General features: G+C 40.5%; 1 protein-coding gene across 1 annotated transcript in view; it reads right to left on the reverse strand.

Moving 5' to 3' along the window:
• Nucleotides 1-445: 445 nt before the first annotated feature.
• DCTN3-p24 (Dynactin 3, p24 subunit) overlaps nucleotides 446-22,500 on the reverse strand; it is a 22,241-nt gene continuing 186 nt past the window's right edge. Inside the window, exons 1-5 of the mRNA XM_076186657.1 lie at nucleotides 22,488-22,500; nucleotides 15,115-15,199; nucleotides 11,565-11,732; nucleotides 6,520-6,638; nucleotides 446-841 (exon numbers count right to left, since the gene is read on the reverse strand). The exon at nucleotides 22,488-22,500 is cut by the window's right edge and continues 186 nt beyond it. Of these exons, the coding sequence (XP_076042772.1) occupies nucleotides 752-841; nucleotides 6,520-6,638; nucleotides 11,565-11,732; nucleotides 15,115-15,199; nucleotides 22,488-22,500 (475 nt within the window). The 3' untranslated portion in view covers nucleotides 446-751. The remainder of the gene's footprint in view (nucleotides 842-6,519; nucleotides 6,639-11,564; nucleotides 11,733-15,114; nucleotides 15,200-22,487) is intronic.

Raw genomic sequence — 22,500 nt, forward strand, 5'->3', positions numbered from 1 at the left:
AATTGTCCCTTTTTCCTTTGTTAATGTGGAAAACTATTACAGGCACTTCTCCAGTTTTACCTCCGGCTTATCATCCTCTTTACAGCTGCTTGTCTCTTTTTCCTCCCTATTTTCTCACTCATTCACTGTCATATTCTTAGCGCTTCCCACTGAAAAACATTAAAATTAATCTCACCAGTCCTTCACATTTAGTCTTATCAGTCCACCATCACTGTACCTCTTTTTTCAGACATTCTGCATGACCTCCATCCAATCCAGGTGCCTTACCTGCTCTCATCATCTTAACAACTGCCTTCACTTCATCTTTCCTTATTTCTCCTCCATTTTCCTCACTCAGTGAGAAGAACAGTTTTATCCAATTCTGTAAACATGCCCATGACAGATCTTCATCTGCATTAATATCATGTATTCTATACATATGCTTCAGGGAGAGAAAAAAAAAATGGAGGTAATATAAATATAATTCACCAATTAATGAAACATATATTGAATATATATATTACAACATAATGGATACATTCCCTTTCCTAATTACAACTAGAAAAATAAATTTTGTAAACAAAAAGTTACCTAATAAATTTCAGAGTGCAGTGATAATGATAAAAATGAGTGACTTACTGAACTATAAATAAGAGAAAAAGATACATCAACCTTTCCACAGTTACACAGGACATATCTGAATGCTGTATTGTAATTGCAATTGCATGATAAAAATTAAGGCTTCAATTTATAAGTAACTAATGAACAACACTCAATCTTCTATCTTCTTTGGTAGTGCTGCAATCTCCACTTCTGTCACTATTTCATCCATTCGTGCAAATGTTGCTGTAAGGGTACCAATCTGAAAATTTTGATAAGGAAAATGTCTAGAGAGAGAAAGAATAGTAACTCAATAACAAGATACAGTACTTTTGGGCATGTAATACTCCTTAAAAAGTGTAATGAGAAACTGACATTTGGGAATGGTTGCTAAGATAAGATTGTATGAAGGAGTGATTGTGTTGACAGCACTGTATGGGGCAGAAACATGGAACATAATAGAGGAAGTGAGGAGGAGTTTGAATGTTTTGAGATGAGGTGCCTGAGAAGTATGATAGGGGTTACTAGGCTGGATAGAATGAGAAATGAGGAGGTGAAGACGAGAATGGGGGTGGAAAGGGAGTTGTTGTTGTTGTTGTTGTTGTTGTCGTTCCCTAGACTGTCCGAGCAGTCCTGTCTCCCCAAGGAATGCCACTGCCGAAACTGGGTTTTCCCATAAATCCTTTATAGAGTGTATGTTGTGTTGTTTGCGTGCATGATTGTGTATAATGCAGTCTTCCATTACGTGTTGTATGGTATGGGGTGAAGTGTTACATCCTGGGCAGCTGTTCACAATGCGGTCATCCAGCCTCTTCTGGTAGCTTTAGAAGTGCTAGGTGGTGGCCGCACCGCAGTCTGGCCAGGTGGACTCTGTCCTTTCGTGGGAGAGAGGATTCAGAAGGGTAGATATCAGGGGGTCTGGCATGCAGCAGTGTGTTGTCTTTCAGTGTGTTAATGGAGCGGTGAGTGATATGATTATGAATATGTTTCCGGAGGCTGGTATTTGGTGGTTGTGGAGGAAGAGAAGAGAGTATCTGTGTGTGATACAGATCTTTGGGTGTTGTTTTAATGTTTCTTGGTGTGTGTGGGTGTTCTGCTATGTAGTGTAGCGGGTGTGATGTGTTTGTGGTGGCTGCGGCTAGTGTTTCTGTGCCTCTCATTTGGAGGTGGTCCTTGACTTTGAGGACTTTTGTTTCATGGTGTAAATGGTCTGTAGGTGTTGTATTTGTGCAGCCTGTAATTGTTTTTAGGGCTTTGTTTTGTATGATTTGAAGGGTGTTGTGGTGTGTCTCACTGAGATTAGGAGCCCATGCAGGACTCGCATAATTCATCACTGAGCGTATGCATTGTTTGTATATTGTTGTATTAGTTTCTTTGTTTTGTCCAAATGTTGTTCCAGCGATTGACTTAAGTGTGTTAAGTCTAGGTGTGCATTTGTTTTTTATGTTTGTGATGTGTTGTTTGAAAGACATGGATGTATCATAAGTTACACCAAGAATTTTCGGTGTGTTTGTGTGTGGCATTAGAGTGTTGTTGATGTAGAGATGAGGTATGTATTTGTGTTCTTTTGTCCAGTTGGTGAGAAGTGTTGCTGTAGATTTGGTTGGAGCTATTTTGAGTCTGTTTGTGATGAACCATGTGTTGAGTGTACCAAGGTATGGCTGGATTATTTCTGCAGCTTTGTCTGTGTTACAATGCATGCATGTGATTGTTATGTCGTCTGCGTAAGAAAAAATTTGTATTTCTGAGGTGTCTGGTGTGGGTAAGTCATGCATGTATAGATTAAAGAGCGTGGGGGATAGAACAGAGTCCTGTGGTACTCCATTCTTAATGTTTCTGATGTGCGATGATTGGCCATTATATGACACGCAAGCATTCCTACCTGCCAGATAATTGGCCAGCCATCTTTTGGTGTTATTGTGCATGTCTGTGTTATATATTTTATTTGTTAGGTTGTGGCAGGGGATAGCATCAAAAGCTTTACTAATGTCTAATGTTATAAGAAGTGTTCTGTGGTGGGGCCTATCTGAATTGATGCCATCTAAAATTCTTTGTGTGAGGTTTATCAAAAGAGTGTTTGTGGAGTGTAGTGGCCTAAAACCGTGTTGTGAGTCAGCAAGGGGAATATGTGGTGTGACAAGTTTAAGTATTAGGCGTTCAATGACTTTAGAGGGGGTGCAGAGAAGTGTGATTGGGCGGTGTGATGTTGGGAATGTTGGGTCTTTGTTCGGTTTTGGAATGGTGATTATTTTACTATGCTTCCAGATGTCGGGTATAATGTTGTGTGAATAGCTGTAGTTTGCAATGTTTGTGAGTGCGTGTATACCTTGTGGTCCAATGTGTTTTAGGTGGATGTTACTTATGTTATCAGGGCCACAGGCAGATGAGTGCTTGAGATTATGTATTATGTGTTTTGTCTGACTGTCTATGAAGGGTGTATAGTCTGAGTCTGTGGGAAAGTCTTTCTTACGTCGAATAGTGTGTCGGTCGTCAGGGTGAGAAGTGAGATGGCTTGTCTGTGCAAAATGATTTATGAGTGTGTTTGCTTGTTGTCTGTTTGAGTGTGTTTGCTTGTTGTCTGTTTGAGGGTAGATTGTCTGTTGTTGTGATTATTGCTGCGTGAGAGCGTGTTGTGTTACTGTTGGATAGTGTAATGCTGTTGAGTGTTTTGTACAATTTGCTGGTGTTTGTTTTGTGACCAAGTGTATTGATAAAGTTTTGCCAATTTTGTGTTTTTTGTTCGTGTATTTTATTGGCAATCACAGTGTTTAGTGTTTGTATTTGGTCTGCTATGTTTTGAGGGATAGGTGTGGGGGTATTGTGTTTAAGTGTGTCTCGTTGTCTGATGAGGCCTTGGATTTCTGGTGTGAAGTTCGGGTTGTGTGATTTTCTGTTGCCTCTAGGGATGTATCTCTTGTCTGCTTTTTGTATGATTGTATTAAAAGTGTGCACAGCATTGTTTATGTTTGTGATTGGTGTACTGTTAAGTGTTTCAAAATGTTGTTCTGTCTCTTCAGTAAAAGCTTCCCAGTTAGCTCTCTTGTAATTGGTGTATGTGTGTCTGTGGCCAACTGGGGTGCATCTTGTTTTGGTGGTGATGATGATTGGAAGGTGGTCAGAACCAAGGGTTCCGACCACTCTCCATGATGTTGTTGGGGTTAGGCAGGGGGAGCAGAAGGTGATATCAGGAGAGGAGGGAATGTATAGGGCTTGGTGTGGGATATGTTTATGATTATGTGTGTTGTTCATGATAGTCAATGAGTCAAACTGAGTCTGTATATCAAGCCCTCTGTCTGTGTCAGGGTTGTCGACATACCAGGCAGATGACTTGGTGTTGAAGTCACCACCCATGATCAGGTTGGGGATTGAGGCTAGTTGTCTAAATTGAGGCCTGAAGGTGTTTGGAACTGTGGGGGATGATTGGGGGGGAATGTACATGTTAACTATTGTCAGTGTTGATTTGTTGCCTGTGCAGATTCGAATGGATTGGATTTCTGTAGTGTTATCTGTGGTAGGGAGGAGAATTTTGGTTGTGGCACTTGTGTCCACAAAACAGATGGAGTGGTGGATCAGGGTGATGAGTCCACCGCTACTGCCGTCGGTCCGGTCTTGTCTGATGGTGGTGTAATTATGAAATGATGGTGTTTTGTGTGAGTTTCTTAGTTTTGTTTCTTGTATAATTGCAATGTGTATGTTGTGTTGTTTAAGAAAATGTTCGAGTTCATGTTTTTTCGTGTTAATACCGTCAATGTTGTGTTGTAATATGTTGATGTTGTGTGTTCTGTATGTGTTGTATGTTGCCGTTTGGGGTTGAGGTTGGGGTGTTAATGGGGAAGGTATAGGATCTGGGTTAGAGGGGTGGAAAGGAGAGATTAGGGACAAAGGAAGGGGAGTACTGATTGGGGATAAGGGCAAAGGGAAATTGGGAGTGGGTAAGGGTGCTGGCTGTGGTTGGGGAGGTGGGAGTGGGGTTACTGGAGGGCAGGTAGAACATGTCCAAGTGTTTGTGTATTGGTTTGTGTCAGCAAGTGTTGTACAAGTGAGGTGGGCCCAGTTTTTGCACATATTGCACTGAACTGAGCCCTTTGTCTGTCTGCTCGAGGTAATGGGTTTAGAGCATGTTGGGCATGTGTATTTTGTGGTGGGCCCAGGATTGCTCTCTACATCTCCGGCTAAAAGTAGAAGAGGGGTGATCGCTGGAAAATCACCCCTCGGTGCAGAAAAAACGTAACATTGCATGTTGAGAAAAAGGATTGTGGTACTCCCCAAGGCAGTCGTAGCTCCTCTTGGGGATCGGTGCCACCTGCGTAGAGCCGGCGGCCACGGCTGGTTGCCGCCGTTTGGCCCCCAACTCTTGGGGTTGGGGAGTGGTCCCACGACGTAGACGCTGCGGCTCCAGGATGAGGTGGATGGTATGAAAGGAATTTTAAGCAGGGAAATAATGTCTGTTGAGCAGGGAAAGGAGGGCAGGGGAAAGGCGTGAGTGGAGAATGGTTGTGTATAGATGATATTTTAGCACAGCCCTCACCATTGCATTTACCTCCTGTACCACATCATCCACTGAACAATAAACATTCAAGAGGATGGTATAAAGGACACACAAAAGTATAATCACTCCTTTATGAAAAGATATTTTAAATTCTAACATAAATGAATGATGTGTGGTTCTGGTTTGTAAAGGGAGTTGGGAGATGGGGTTGATAAAAGAGTGATGATTTGGACACATGTAAAAAATAAGTGAAGAAAGACTAGTAAAAGAGGTATGGAAGGCAGAGGTAGAAGGCGTGAACAGGAGGGGGCGACCAAGGAGGAGATGGATGGATGGATGGATGAGGTAAAGGGGCATTGGGAAAGAGGGGAATGTCTGTTGAGGAAGGACGGGAGAAGAGAGAAGATTGGGGTGAATGGAGAATGGTGTGATGCATGAAGGGGAGTGGGTGGGGATGGGGGGTGAGGGAGTATGTGTGAAAAAGTAATTTGATGTAGCACGAAGGGATTTCTCCCCATCTTCTCTTTTTTGCATGAGGGGACAGAGATTTAATGAACTGGCCTTGCTGTGGATGTGCTGTGTCTTGTGACACTGCTTCTGACCCAGGGCAGTGGGCGAGATGCAGGGATGACCTGCCATCCAGGAAGAGCCAAGATAAGAGGGAGGGAGGGTGGTGAATGGGAGTGGAGTATGTGGGGATGGAATGGGTGGGAATGGATATTCTGCCTTTGTTTTTTTGGTTACCTCCCTTGCAAGGGGGGAAAAAAGCCTTTAGTATATGTATGTAATATTGCTTCATACATCAAAATGAAACAAAAGTAATTGTGCAACTCTTGTGACTTATTGTCACATAAAAAAGGAACAAAATATCATTATATGTAGTAATGATTATTGAGATGGTCTGGGCACCTGGAAAGAAGTAAGAAAGAAGTAAGAAAGATAAGAGAGAGAGAGAGAGAGACAGAGAGAGAGAGAGAGAGAGAGAGAGAGAGAGAGAGAGAGAGAGAGAGAGAAGTGGGGGGGGGGAAGCAGATGCGAATGAAGTGAACTTGCAGGGATGACCAAAAATGAGGTGGATGGTATGAAAGGAATTTTGAGCAGGGAAATAATGTCTGTTGAGCAGGGATAGGAGAGGGCAGGGGAAAGGCGTGAGTGGAGAATGGTTGTGTATAGATGATAATTTAGCACAGCCCTCACCATTGCATTTACCTCCTGTACCACATCATCCACTGAACAATAAACGTTCAAGAGGATGGTATAAAGGACACACAAAAGTATAATCACTCCTTTATGAAAAGATATTTTAAATTCTAACATAAATGAATGATGTGTGGTTCTGGTTTGTAAATGGGACTCCAAAACAGTACCTAAATTATTGGCTGCAAGTTACTAAGCAGTCAATACTCAAGTACAGGGGTTATAAAAGGTGAAAATACAAAAAAAAAGGATACAATATCATTATACTGTAGCAGCATATCTCTGATATTCTCATTCTGCTCCTTTGCTCCTGCTTCTTGTTCACTGTGTTTCAGTGTAACTTTGTTCAACTGGTCTGTCATTGATGCAACAGCTACAAATAAAGAATAATTTTTAGTTTATATATACAATACCACAGCATTATAAAGTTCTAAACAATCTTATTTCAGAACCTGAAATTGTGGAAAGAGTGACCATATACTCATTGAAACTGAACTAAAGGAAGAAATATACATGGAGAGAAATGAAAAGCATAGGAAAGGAAGATTGATGTACAATAAAACGGACTTTGGAAAACTAAAGAAATTCTTCCAGAATGCAAACTGGGAAAAATTTTACATGGAAGAGACAAAAATGGAAGAGAAATGGAATATCTTGATGGATAATTACAATGAAGGGGTAAATAAGCACGTACCAAGACAGAAGCGAGAGAGAGCGTATATTAAATGCTGGTTCAACAAGAGATGCAGTGAGGCAAAAGACAGAAGGGACAAAGCTTGGAAAAAAGTGGAGAAAAGATAAACATACACATACATATACCAAGGCTTTTTCCCCCTTACAAGGGAGGAAGCCAAAACGGAAAAGGCATAAAATCATTCCCACCCATTCCATCCCTGAATACACTCCACACCCCTCCACCCTCCCTCTCATCTTAGCACCTCCTGGATGACGGGTCATCCCTGCACCTTGTCCATTGCCCTGGGTCAGAGGCAGTGTCGCAAGACACAGCACATCCACAGCAAGGACACTTAATTAAATCAGCGACCCCCCCCTCTCCGTCTCCCCATGCATAAAAGGAGAAGACGGGGAGAAATCCCTTCGATCCCCCCACCCATTCCACCTCATGCATCACAACATCATCCATATACAACCATTCTCCATTCACCCTTGTCTTCTGTCCTCTCCCGTCCTTCCTCAACAGACATTCCACCTCTTCCCCAAAGCCCCCTTCACCCCATCCATCCATCTCATCCTAGGACGTCCCCTCATGTTCACTCCCTCCACATCTGCCTTTCATACCTCTTTTACTAGTCTTTCTTCACTCATTCTTTCCATGTGTCCAAACCATCCTAATACTCTTTCATCAACCCTATCTCCCAACCCCCTTTCCACCCCTGTTCTCCTCCTCACCTCCTCATTTTTCACTCTATCCAGCCTAGTAACCCCCATCATACTTCTCAGACACCTTATCTCAAACACATTCAAACTCCTTCTCTCTTCCTCTCTTATGTTCCATGTTTCTGCCCCATACAGTGCTGTTGGCACAATCACTCCTTCATATAGTCTCCTCTTAGCATCCATTCTCAAATGTCTATTCCTCATTACACTTTTTGATCCACCAAGGCATTTACTTGCTTCTCTCAATCTACATTCTACCTCCACCTTCACTCCACCTTTTCCTGACACATTTGCACCCAAGTATCTAAAACTATCCACTTCCTCCAGTCGCTCTCCCTTTATGCTCACTTCCAGACTACTGCCACTTCACCACTTGTACATCTCATCACCTTACTTTTACCCACATTTATCTTCAGCTTTCTTCTATCACACACTCTCCCAAACTCTGTCACCAACTTCCTCAATCCCTCCTCCGATCCTGCCACAAGCACAGTGTCGTCCGCATACAACAGCTGGCTCACCTCCCACTTTTCTCCATTTTCTTTAACCATCTCCAATCCCTGACCCACTACCCTTGCATTTACCTCTCGCACTACCCCATCCATGTATAAGTTGAACAGCCAGGGCGACATAACGCATCCTTGACGAAGTCCCACCTTTACCTCGAACCACTCACTCTCTCCATTTCTAATCCTGACACAAGCTCTACTACTCTCATAAAAACTCTTGACAGCTCCTAGAAGCTTTCCTCCTATCCCATATATCTGCAAAACCTCCCACAGTGCCTTTCTGTCTACCCTGTCGTAAGCCTTTTCCAGGTCCATAAAGGCCAAAAAAACATCCTTCCCCTTTCCTATAGCTTTCTCACATATTTGTCTTACCACAAAAATCTGATCTACACAATCTCTACCCGTCCTAAATCCACACTGTTCCTCACCAATTACTCCCTCTGTTCCTCTCCTAATCCTCTCAATCAAGATCCTCCCATAAGCCTTCCCAACTACACTTAACAAGCTAATCCCTCTGAAACTACTACATTCACACTTGTCCCCTTTTCCCTTGTAAAGTGGAACTATACAGGAAAATGGCAAGTCTATAAACTATAGAAATGAGTATGTTAAAGTGAGAAGAGAGGAATAAAGGAACCATGAAAAGGATATTATAGATAAATGCAAAGAGCAACCCAAACTAGTCTATTGATACGTGAATGGTAATCTTAAAAACAACCAAGAAATGGTGAAACTACGCCAAGAAATATAGAATACACAGAAGATTTAGAAATGGCCGAAATCATGAAAAATCACTTTAATTCTGTCTTCACTAGAGTGAAAACACAATATTGGAACGAAGGTAATGAAAGGCAATCTCCCCCCATGAGCGACATAATAGCACAAAAAGAAATATTAGAACACCTATCAAACCTTGACATCAGGAAATCACATGGCCTGGATGGAATTGCAAATTGGATTCTAAAAGAATACAAAGAAGAACTAATGGACAAAACACATACATACATATACCAAAGGCTTTTCCCTCTAACACGGGGGGTAGCCAAAAAGAAAAAGGCATAGAAATCACTCCCACCCATTTCATTTCCCATATATATATATATATATATATATATATATAAAGAAAGAAAAGGCACAAAATACATAACATAATAAATTGCTCACTCAAAGAAGGAAAAATACCAAAAGACTGGAAAAATGCTAACATTGTACCAATATATAAAGGAGGAAACGAGGAAGAACCAACTAACTATAGGCCAGTCTCACTAACAAGCACTATAGCCAAAATTTGTGAGAAAATCATCAAGAATAGATGGGTAAAACACCTGGAAGACAACAATATAATAAACCCAAGACAATTTGGGTTCAGACAAGGAAGATCATGTACCACAAACTTAATATGTTTCTACACAAGATTAATAGACATAGTGCAAGAAAGGAATGGATGGGCTGACTGTGCCTTCCTGGACTTACAAAAAGCTTTTGACAAAGTACCACACAAAAAATTATTTAAAAAAACTCAAACATATAGGAGGGATACAAGGGAACCTACTAAAATGGATGGAGGACTTCCTGATTGGTAGAAAGATGAGAGTAGTGCTCAGAGAAAAATATTCAGATTGGAAAGAGGTGATCAGTGGAGTACCGCAAGGATCTGTACTACATACATACATACATATATCAAGGCTTCTTCCCCCTTACAAGGGAGGTAGTCAAAAAGAAAAAGGCATAAAATCATTCCCACCCATTCCATCCCTAAATACACTCCACTCCCCTCCAATCTTAGCACCTCCTGGATGATGGGTCATCCCTGCACCTTGTCCACTGCCCTGGGTCAGAGAAGTGTCGCAAGTCACAGCACATCCACAGCAAGGCCGCTTCATTAAATCGGCGACCCCCCCCCTCTCCGTCACCCCCCTGCATAAAAGGAGAAGACGGGGAGAAATCCCTTCGGGCTGCGTCAAATTTTGCTCACACATACTACCTCACCCCCCATTCCCCCACCCATTCCACCTCATGCATCACAACATCATCCATATACAACCATTCTCCATTCACCCCTATCTTCTGTCCTCTCCCGTCCTTCCTCAACAGACATTCCCCTCTTCCCCAAAGCCCCCTTCACCCCATCCATCCATCTCATCCTAGGACATCCCATCATGTTCACTCCCTCCACATCTGCCTTCCATACCTCTTTTACTAGTCTTTCTTCACTCATTCTTTCCATGTGTCCAAACCATCCTAATACTCTTTCATCAACCCTATCTCCCAACTCCCTTTCCACCCCTGTTCTCCTCCTCACCTCCTCATTTCTCACTCTATCTAGCCTAGTAACCCCCATCATACTTCTCAGACACCTCAGGATCTGTACTAGCTCCAATAATGTTTGCTATTTATGTGAATGACATGGATGATGATGTGAAATGTTACATGAGCTTCTTTGCTGATGACGCCAAACTGTTAATGAAAGTAAAAACTGAAGAGGATTGCGAATCACTGCAGGAAGACCTGAATAAAGTATGGAACTGGAGTCAGAAATGGGAAGTGGACTTCAATATTAAGAAGTATAGCATAATGGAATTTGGAAAAAAGCAAAAACAGATTATCAGGACAATATAAAATTGGAACCAAGAAGGTAAAGAAGGAGAGATCCAAAAAAGATTTGGGTGTAATTATCTCAAATTACTTGTCCTATGATAAACAGATAAACAAAATTGTTGGAGAATCCTACAACTTGCTAAGATCAATAAAAGTGGCATTTACATATTTGGACGAAGAAATTATTAAAAAATATTGGTCACACTGATAAGGCCTAGACCAGAATATGCGGCTACATTGTGGTCACCCAGTACCAAAAAGAATATAAAGAAAATAGAAAGAATCCAGAGAGCAGCAACAAAAATGGCACCTGCACTCGCAAACTTGTCATATGAGGAGAGATTGGCTAAACTAGATTTACTGACTTTGGAGCAAAGATGAGAGAGAGGTGACCTACTGACCATCTACAGAATCATGAAAGGCACAGAAATACTTGATAGAGAGGACTTGTTAATCTGGGACAGGAGAAGCACAATAGGACATGGAAAGAAAATAAAAAAAACATTGCTACAGAAGAGATCTGAAGAAAAACAGTTTTCCACATAGAGTGGTAGACACTTGGAACAAACTGGACAAGGAAATAGTGTGCGCAAACACCATTCATGGGTTTAAAAGTAAACTAGACACTGCGAGATACAAAGGTGGGACACCATGAGCGTAGCTCCCCTTCCTGCAAAATACAACTAGATAAATACAACTAGGTAAATAAAAACTTATGAAAAGAAAAAATATATATATGTATATATAATAATAATGATAATATTAAAATAATATAATAAGGCAACCTTGTGTACCTTTGATATGCTCGGAATCCAAAACAGGTTTGAGGGAATGAAGGGTGTTAAGCTGTTGATGATGACTACGTAAGTTTTCTTCTCTCGCCATGATCAGATCCAATTTGACTCCATCAGGTAATGTTGATGCCCCATAATTTGGATCTATATATCTCTCCAATTCATCCACTGTAAAAAGAAAAAGTTCTAATAAATCCACATTGTTGTGATAAATTGGTTGTTAGTTCTTGCATTGGGTGAGTAGTCGATATCACTTTCTAATTTCACAACTGGTAGGGGTTACAAAGTTGGATAGAGTGAGAAACAAGGTGAAGAGTAGTGTGTGGGTGGAAAAAGAGATGGGAGGAATGATGAAAGAGTATCGGGATGGTCTGGATATATGGAAAGTGTGAATGGAGAAAGATTACTAATAGAGATGTTGAATGCAGAGGTGCACAGAATGAACTTGAGGGGACAATTAAGGATGAGATGAGATGGATGGGGTGAAAGGGGCTTTGAGCAAAAGGGGAATGTCTGTTGAGCAAGGAAAAGAGAAGGCAGGAGATAGGGATGAGTGGAGAATGGCTGTGTATACATGATACTCCGATGCCAAGAAGGGAGGGGGCAGGGGAGGGGGGGAGTAGGGAGTGGCTATGAGTGAATGATGTTTTGACATAGCCTGAAAGGATTTCTACCCATCCTCTCTATTTTCCACATGAAGGGATGGAGAGGGGGGTTGCTGATTAAGTACAGTGGCCTTACTGTGGATGTACTGTATCTTGCTGCATTGCTTCTGACCCAGGGCAGTGGGCGGGAGACAGGGCACATGCCTTTTGACTTGGCTACCTCCCTTATGAGGGGGAAAAACCCTTGGTGTGTGTGTAAATATATATATATATATATATATATATATATATATATATATATTATAGTATATTTTGGCAGTAAATTTTCTTGTAGACATGTCTTGTTAAAGACCAATGCTAAGTCAGTTTCAACTATCTTCTTAGTTGTTTTTTCCATTTTTCTTATATGTTTCTTATAGTCCAGGGGTAGATTAAACACAAGTCTACCGAGATCCATGATATATTGACACTAATTATATAAATACAATCGCAAGCTTTCAGTTGTTACATACAACCATCTTCAGGCAGATAAAATGACAGGAAAAGGTCCATGTCAATTATCCTAAGGGGGGTTACAAGATGACAAGACTTTATGGTTCCAGTGAGGTGGAATTAGGAGAGGTTTGAGTCAGATCATAATGACTGGGGGGGGGGGGGAGCTGGACAAGGTGTCCGTGGAAGTTATGTGTCATATTGTCGAGTGGTATTTGGTCCTGGTGTGACGGATTCTTTGTTTAGGAGTAAGGTGCCTAATGTGTTTGTTTGTATGTTGATAGTTGGTGTGTGTTGTGAAATGTGGACTTTCTCCAGGATGTGTAGTTTTTTGTGATTGTTACAGTGTTTGAGTATTTTGGTATTGTTAACTAGGTCTTGTCTTGTTGGATTTCTGTTGTGATAGTGAGTCATGTGTTTCCGTATGCTACCACAATGGATGCCCGCGATGGTAGCATATGGAAACACATGACTCACTATCACAACAGAAATCCAACAAGACAAGACCTAGTTAATAATACCAAAATACTCAAACACTGTAACAATCACAAAAAACTACACATCCTGGAGAAAGTCTACATTTCACAACACACACCAATCATCAACATACAAATAAACACATTAATCACCTTACTCCTAAACAAAGAATCCGTCACACCAGGACAAAATACCACTTGACAATATGACACATAACATTAACGGACACCTAGTCCAGCTCCCCCACCCCCCCAGTCATTATTATCTGAATCGAACCTCTCCTAATTCCACCTCACTGGAACCATAAAGTCTTGTCATCGTGTAACCCCCCTCAGCATAATTGACATGAACCTTTTCCTGTCATTTTACCTGCCTGAAGATGTTTGTATGTAACAACCGAAAGCTTGCGATTGTATTTATATAATTAGTGTCAATATACCATGGATCATATAAGAAGAATGGAAAAAACATCTAAGAAGATAGTTGAAACTGACTTAGCATTGGTCTTTAACAAGACATATATATATATATATATATATATATATACAGGTAGTCGTTGACTTACGACTGATTGACTTTACGACCACGAGATAGTGCAATAATATTTAACATTTAATAGAGTAATAGAATTGCAATGTTATGCCTGGCAGTGCAGTACAATTACTTTGCACGCCGCGAGACGCGAGTACGATATTTTTGGCAGGTTACCGGCAGCGTCAGCTTCCCTCTCATTCAGGGGCATGTGGTATTTCTGACTTCATTCATGACAAGGATTAAATCTTTAAATTTTTTGTGCTTCAAATCCCCATGAAGATGTCTAAAAGAAAATTATCTTTCAAAATTTCCAAGCCTGCCAAGAAACAAAGAAAGATTATTGATCTTGACACGAAAATGAAAGTGATAAAACATTATGAAGGCGGGAAGAAAGTTAATGTGATAGCACGTGAACTTCAGTTATCACATTCTACAGTGTCCATAATTTTAAAAGACAACGAGAGGATCTCAATTTTGCCTTGGATTTTATATTTTAATATGTTTTGCAATTAATAAAATGTAACAGTAAAACTTTTTTATGCCTAGTCTGTTGTCGATAACAATATGTTCGGTACAGCATTTTGTATTTTTATGTTTTGCAATATTTTCGGTACAGTACGTAAACGAAAAGAATGTTTTGAAATATTGTTTTCCTAATTTTGCCTTGCATTATGTATTTTTATGTTTTGCAATTAATAAAATGTAACAGTAAACTTTGTTTAAGCCTATTCTGTTGTCGATAACAATATTTTCGGTACAGTATGTAAACGAAAAGAATGTGTTTTGAAATAATTTTTTTCCTAATTTTGCCTTGCATTTAGTATTTTTAATGTTTTGCAATTAATAAGATGTAAACTATACAGTACAATGATTTTAATTTAACCAACAAAAAAGTATTTGTAGGTCAAAGATGACAGGACTTTATTCAGTATGCGTAGGCCTAGGCTACATTTCCTAATGACAATTATAAAAAGAAAAATTAATATTAAACAACGTAGCTCAAAGATGATAAGATTTTATTCAGTATGCATACGTTTTCTAAAGAAAGTCTGATGATAGAATAATAATGTTAGAAAATACAGTATTAAATATCATAGGTCAAAGATGATAGGATTTTATTCAGTATGCTTAGGCCTAGGCTACGTTTCCCAAAGAAAATCAGATAAAATTATAAAAAAGGTTTAAAAAATACTATACAACATAGTTCAAAGATGTTAAGATTATTTCAGTATGCTAAATATGATATAGAATATACATGTATACAGTAACAAAAATAATATTTAAAGGGTAATATATACTGTATATATATAAAGTCCGACTTGCGTCCAGATCGACTTACGACCTGTCTGTCGGAACCGAACTCGGTCGTAAGTCGATGACTACCTGTATATATATATATATATATATAAATATATATATATATATATAAAAGGAATACTTACGTCTCTTCATAACCATCATCATTCGGTCCCTTGTGCCAAGTGCATTGCCTAAGCTGGTGCTCAAGGATGTCAGAGTTGAAAGGACCTGCAACACAAAATATAAATGGAGTGAAGAGGAATGTCTGTCCAGCAGCAAAGAAAGAATGTATAAGTTTGGAGAGAATGGAGGGAGATTATAAATAGAAAAAATTAATGAAATTGTAATGAAATTCCATTATGCATGTTCTTCTCATGTCATTCATAATTCATTTTGATTACCCTTACCATACCTAGACAACACATCTTCTCTAAGTGACTTACAGGCCAATCTGGTGGTTGTTGCTGGCTACCTGGGAGCAGTGTGTCTCCTACAAGACATACAAGGCAACACAGATGGATTCAATAAAAAAGAAAACATACAAACACACATAAATAAAAACAATCTGCCTCACAGCTTTTTCTTTTTCTGTGACAGTCTGCACAGATCACATCAAAATAAGGTTTGATTATATAACATGAACCAAAACTGTAGATATCACCACTGATATCTGGCATGAAATCCTCCAGAAATTTATAAAATATGTTACATTTTCTCTGCCAACACTAGAACCTGGGATAATACAGTTGATTGAAAAAAAAAAAAAAAAAAGAATAACAGAAAGTGGAAATCACAACCAATAAAAAGTAAAGCCTATTTCACTCTTTGATTAATGATTTGGTTTAACATTGTAAAACTCCCCCTCTCAGGAGGCTAGGTCAGTGCCCCTTTACAGCATTGAATTTAATGAACCATGCCCTTGGCTTAACTCACCAGTGGCAGGATTCAAACCACTGTCACCTTAACCTCTGCTGCATGTAGCAATGCCCAAACATGCTCATCCAGTGAGAATCCAAAACAGGCTTGAGGCTATGCATTTCATTCTAACCTTAATAAATAAAATGTTGCTGTGCTCTTCTTCCATTCAAAACATGGGGATATATTAAAACCATGCTATCATACTCTTTTCTATGCATTATATATATATATATATATATATTATATATATATATATATATATATATATATATATATATATATATATATATATGTATATATATAAAAGAAAAAAAAAGTGAGAACAATGTGCTTCCATTACAGTTATCTTTCAAACATGTCTTCTATATATTTCACAAGTCATGTTTTACCCCGTCTGGGGTATTGGCTGCATGTTGTTTTGGCAAAGTAACATGCAGTTCATACTTTAGGGTCTTTATGGGGTACCCCAATGGACCAGAGCCACACATCATTTTGTCTGTGATAGAGGAGGACTCTGCTCACAGAGAAATGATAAAACTTTTATTACTGCTACTGTCCCTCCATTATCCTGTCCCCCAACCCCTTGTTGCTGTCCTGTACCATTTCTCTGAATTTCATTTCCATATTTCGCCTACCCTGTGGTGGTGGTGGTGGTGGGGGGGGGAAGAATACTGCCACCAAGTATTTCCACTTGGATCGTAAGAGGTGAGAAAAATGGGATGGGGATTGGGACTAGGCATCCTTCTCCCTGTAGCCCCACAGGGGACATTCCTAAAAAAAAAAAAAGTAAAGGCATAAGAGGGTCTAGGAGTTTTCCAACCAGCACCCTAAGGTTTGGGTCTTTTAATGTGCATGGATGTGGTACAGATGAGAGTAAAAGGGAAGAGATAGGTAGTATGTTTGTGAGAAGAAAGATGGATGTGTTGGCTTTGAGTGAAACTAAGTTGAGAGGGAAGGGCAAGTGTGAGTTTGGGAGTGTAATTGGGAGGTTCTCAGGAGTGAAGGGGTGGCTATACTAGTAAGTGAAGAGATAGGTAAACGTGTAGTGGAGTGGAAGGAAGTTTCCTCAAGGATAATGTGGATGAAGGTGAAACTGGGAAAGGAGATGTGGGTTTCTGTAAGTGCATATGGGCCTGGTAGTGAGAAGAGTGTAGAAGAAAGGGAGGCTTTTTGGAAAGATTTAAATGAGTAGATAGAGGGATTAGGGAGGAATGTCAATGTAGTAGTATTGGGAGACCTTAATGCGAGGGTAGGAAATGAACCAATTGACGGAGTGTTTGGGAAATGTGGAATTCCAGGAAAGAATCGTAGTGGAGAGTTGATGGTGGAGATGTGTCTAGAGAGTTGATGATAGCAAATACAGTGTTTTAGAAGAAAGTCAAGCATAAGTACACATGGGAGAGGGTGGTGGATGGTAGGGTGGTAGATAGGGCATTAATGGACTATGTAGTGGTAGGAGTATAATAGGAAGAGTTAAAGATGTACATGTGCTAAGGGGAGAGAGTGGGGGAATATCAGATAATTTTTTGGTGGAAGGTATGTTGAGAATGGAGGATAGATGGAGGATAGATGGAGAAAGAGGAAAAGGACTAAAGGTAGGGAGGTGCTTAGAGTGAACTCTTTAAATGAAAAGAAAAAGGAGTACAAGAAGAAGCTGAGAGTGGAGTGGGAGGGAGTGAGTGAAGGATAGAGTACAGCTAGGAGTGGAGGAGGAATGGGGATGGTTCAGGGAGGGAGTCACAAAGTTTGCAAAGATGGTGTGTGGAACAAGAAGGATGGGAGGAAATAGAAGGAAGGGTAGTGAATGGTGGGATGAGGAAACAAAGAAGGTTGTAGAAGAGAAGAAGCAAGCTTTCACAGATTGGTTTCAAAATAGGACAAGGGAATCACATGAGAGGTACAAAGAAAAGAAAAGAGAAGTAAAGCACAAGGTAAAGGAGGCAAAGATGAGAGCAGATGTGAAATGGGGTAAGAGTATGACAGGAAATTTTGTAATAAAAAGATGTTTTGGAAAGAAATTAAGAGAGGAAGAGGAGGCAAATCAAGTAGAGAAGAAAAGGTAAAAGGTGCAGTCGGAGAGATGATAATGGAAGAGAAGGCAGTAAGGGGAAGATGGGTAGAGTATTTTAGGGAGTTGCTAAATGTGAAGGAGGATAGGGAGGAAAAGATAGTTGCAGTGGGGAGTGCAAGGAAATGACCGTGATGAGTGAGGAAAATGGAGAAATAAGGAAGGATGATGTGAAGGCAGTTGTTAAGATGATGAAAGCAGGTAAGGCACCTGGTCTGGATGGATGCCATGCAGAATGTCTACAAAAAGGAGATACAGTGATGGTGGACTGGCTGGTGAGGTTACTTAATGTTTGCTGGAGAGAGGGTAGAGTGCTGGAGAACTGGAGAACTGGAGGAATGCCTGTAGAGTTCCACTTTACAAGGGAAATGGGGACAAGTGTGAGTGTAGTAGTTTCAGAGGGATTAGCTTGTTAAGTGTAGTTGGGAAGGCTTATGGTAGGATCTTGATTGAGAGGATTTGGAGAGGAACAGAGGGAGTAATTGGTGAGGAACAGTGTGGATTTAGGACAGGTAGAGGTTGTGTAGATCAGATTTTTGTGGTAAGATATGTGAGAAAGCTATAGGAAAAGGTAAAGATGTATTTTGGGCTTTTATGAATCTGGAAAAGGCTTATGACAGGGTAGACAGGAAGGCACTGTGGGAGGTTTTGCGGATATATGGGATAGGAGGAAAGCTTTTAGGAGCTGTCAAGAGTTTTTAAGAGAGTAGTAGAGCTTGTGTCAGGATTAGACATGGGGAGAGTGAGTGGTTCGAGGTAAAGGTGGGATTTTGTCAGGGATGTGTTATGTTGCCCTGGCTGTTCAACTTATACATGGATGGGGTGGTGCGAGAGGTAAATGCAAGGGTGGTGGGTAAGGAATTGGAGATGTTTATAGAAAATGGAGAAAAGTGGGAGGTGAGCCAGCTTTTGTTTGCAGATGACACTGCACTTGTAGCAGGATCAGAGGAGGGATTGAGGAGGTTGGTGACAGAGTTTGGGAGAGTGTGTGAAAGAAGAAAGTTGAAGATAAATGTGGGTAAAAGTAAGGTGATGAGATGTACAAGGGGTGAAAGTGGCAGCAGACTGGAAGTGTGAATTAAGGGAGAGTGACTGGAGGAAGTGGATAGTTTTAGATACTTGAGTGCAAATGAGGCAGGAAAGGGTGGAGTGGAGGTGGAGGTAGAATATAGAATGAGAAAAGCCAGTAAATGTCTTGGTGAATTAAAAAGTGTAATGAGGAATACATTTGAGAATGGAGGCTAAGAGGAGATTGTATGAAGGAGTGATTTACCAACAGCACTGTATGGGGCAGAAACATGGAACATAAGAGAGGAAGAGAGAAGGAGTTTGAATTTGTTTGAGATGAAGTGTCTGAGAAGTATGATGGGGGTTACTAGGCTAAATAGGGTGAGAAACAAGGAGGTGAAGAGGAGAACAGGGGTGGTAAGGGAGTTGGGAGATTGGGTGGATGAAAGAGTATTAGGATGGTTTGGACACATGTTAAGAATGAGTGAAGAAAGACTAGTAAAAGAGGTATGGAAGGCAGTGAACATGAGGGGGCGACCTATAATGAGAAGGATGGATGGGGTGAAAGGGGCTTTGAGGAAGAGGGGAATGTCTGTTGAGGAAGGACAGGAGAGGACAGAAGATAGGGGTGAATGGAGAATGGTTGTGTATGGATGATGTTGTGTATGGATGATGTTGTGATGCATGAGGTGGAATGGGTGGGGGGATGGGGGTGAGGTAGTATGTGTGAGAAAAATTTGACTCGGCTCGAAGGGATTTCTCACCGTCTTCTCCTTTTTTGCATGAGGTGACGGAGAGGGGGGGGGTCGCCGATTTAATGAAGTGTCCTTGCTGTGGATGTGCTGTGTCTTGTGACACTGCCTCTGACTCAGGGCACTGGACAAAATGCAAGGATGACCCGTCATCCAGGTGTCAAGATAAGAGGGAGGGTAGGGGGTGGAGGAGAGTGGAGTGTATTTAGGGATGGAATGGGTGGGAATGGTTTTTATGCCTTTTTTTTTTTTTTTTTTGGTTACCTCCCTTGTAAGGGGGAAAAAGCCTTTGGCATATGTATGTATGTTTTTACTAAGAAAAACTCAAAGTAAGCAATACACTAATGAGTCTTTCATTTGTTACATAATGGAGGTTAGTCTAAGAAAGGGAATCATGTTCTAAATGAAGGGGCACAACTTAGCACAACACAGTTCTTCAAGTGATTCAGGTTTGGTGAAATGGACAGATACCAAATCTGTAAAAACCAAGAAAATTAAAATGGTGAACAAAATTGCTGGTGTAAATAAAATGAACATTTGTGTATCTGGACTTGGGCATCTTCAAGGCCCTGTACACTGCTCTGGTGAGGCGGCACTTGGAATTTATGCACTAGATCTAGTATCATTACTTGGTCAAAGACACTATGGTATTCGAGAATTTATCTCAAATAGCTACCAAACTGGTACCAAGACAGATGACACTTTATAGGAAAAAGTGACTGAAGAAATTGGAACTCTCTACTCTTACCTACAGATGGTATGTATACTTGTAACAATACAACATCATACAAAATCATCACTTTAAAGTATGATGAAGACTGCACAAAAAGTATTTCAGATTAGGGTTTACTTACCTGGTGGGCCCTTCATCTATGCATAGCATGGATGTGTAGTAAGTAGAATAAAAAGAGAACCAGGGAGGGCCGAACCCACAGACATGCCAACCAACCCAAGGTCAAGGATTTTATGTTTAACAGTAATATACTGATAAGCAGTGGCTATTTTTATGATGAGTCGTAAGAATAGTCCTCAGGCTATTTTTACGGCATGGTTGATAACACCCTCTATCATGAACTTTTGAACTAAATTTTTATGACAATAACCTAACCTAACAATCCTCCCAGGAATCTTTTTTCAATTTTTTTTAAATGCGTAAATTTCTCTTAAGTTGCTAATGATGTATGAAGATGTCTTAGAATTGACAGAAGTCTAGTTCTTACATTTGATTTGGTCGTGTCCCAGTAGTAAATTTTGTATGGTATTTTCCTCCATGCCGACAGCAATAATCTATTGAAAAATACTGCAACTAAGGTTTGAAACTTCTGTTAGGAGCATGTTTAGTAGCTGACTGTATTGTCCTGGAGTTCCTGGTATAAAGATTTACATTATAAGACTTTCCCCCAGCTGAAAATTGATTCTTTTAGAGCTGCAAATGAATCAAATTCTGCACCTGCTGCAAGTAATTTGAAATTAGTGGCAGCCATTTTGAATTTAGTTCAAAAGTTGACGATAGAGGGTGCTGTCAACCATGTCATAAGAATAGCCTGAGGACTATTCTTACGACTCGTTGTAAAAATAGGCACTGTGATACTAATATCTGGTTGGTTAGAATTTGTTAATGATCCAATATGATCTAAAAGACCACATGCAGACTTAAAGTAATAGTGTATATTTTCACAAATATAAGGTAGTAAACTACCGGGACGATCTATTACACTGGAAGGTAAATATCTAAACAGTACCACATCATGCAAACCATGAAAAGAGCAAGGGGGATGGCCAGCTGGGTACTAAGGACTTTCTCCACCAGAGAGGTACAAGTAATGCTTACCCTTTGGAAGGCGCTTATTCAGCCGATCCTGGACTACTGCAGCTAACTCTGGTCACCACACAAACAAGGAGACATCCAAAAGCTTGAAGCTGTCCAAAGGAACTACACCAGGGACATCAGAGGGACGAAGGATCTCAACTATTGGGATTGCCTGGAAGCACTGGGCCTCTAGTCTCTGCTTCCAACAAAGGAGGAGAGGTATAGAGCCATCTATACATGGAAAATCCTAGAGGGCTTTGTCCCTGACCCCACGCCCTCAACAGTCAAGCCATACCACAACATAAGGCACGGGTGAAAGTGCGAGAGACAAACTCTCCCACCAAAAACCCCAGAGAGGCTTCAGACCTTACTGGCATCCAGCCTAGGTCACAAGGGTCCAAAAATTTTCAATGCCCTCCCAAAAGACATGAGAGAGAGAACCAAATGCTCAAAGGACAGCTTCAAGCATGTGCTGGACAGGTTTCTACGGAAAGTGCCAGACGAGCCTCCAGTGCCAGGCTACACCACCATCAGTAGGTTCTCACCAAACACAATAACAGATCAACTGGCCCTTGCGAAGAGGGACAGCAGGTCTGACAGCAGCATTAGGATTTAGGTCACTATGGCTGTGAGGACTGACCTCAGAACTTCACCAAGTAAACCAAGTAAGTAAACCAAGTAAACATGACAATTTTGAAACCAGCTTTGATAGAGATAGCACTATCTATAGTAGACATATGTAATATACATACCATAAATCATCATTACACATAACCAATCCCATTATGATTATGAAAATCTGGCTATCGAGCTGGGGTCACAAGCTTATATATATAAAAAAGACTATTCTAGAAGTATTTGTATCGAAACGAATTGATTGGGATTGGCCAAATGACAGTAAGTTAAATGTAAAATGTCACTCCCACCTGTGCGCATAAATCCCTCAATATTCGTTCTTACCTCTGGGAATTTT

The sequence above is a fragment of the Oratosquilla oratoria genome, chromosome 1 (genome assembly GCF_046742065.1).
Source record: "Oratosquilla oratoria isolate Oo_2021 chromosome 1, ASM4674206v1, whole genome shotgun sequence".
NCBI lineage: Eukaryota > Metazoa > Arthropoda > Malacostraca > Stomatopoda > Squillidae > Oratosquilla > Oratosquilla oratoria.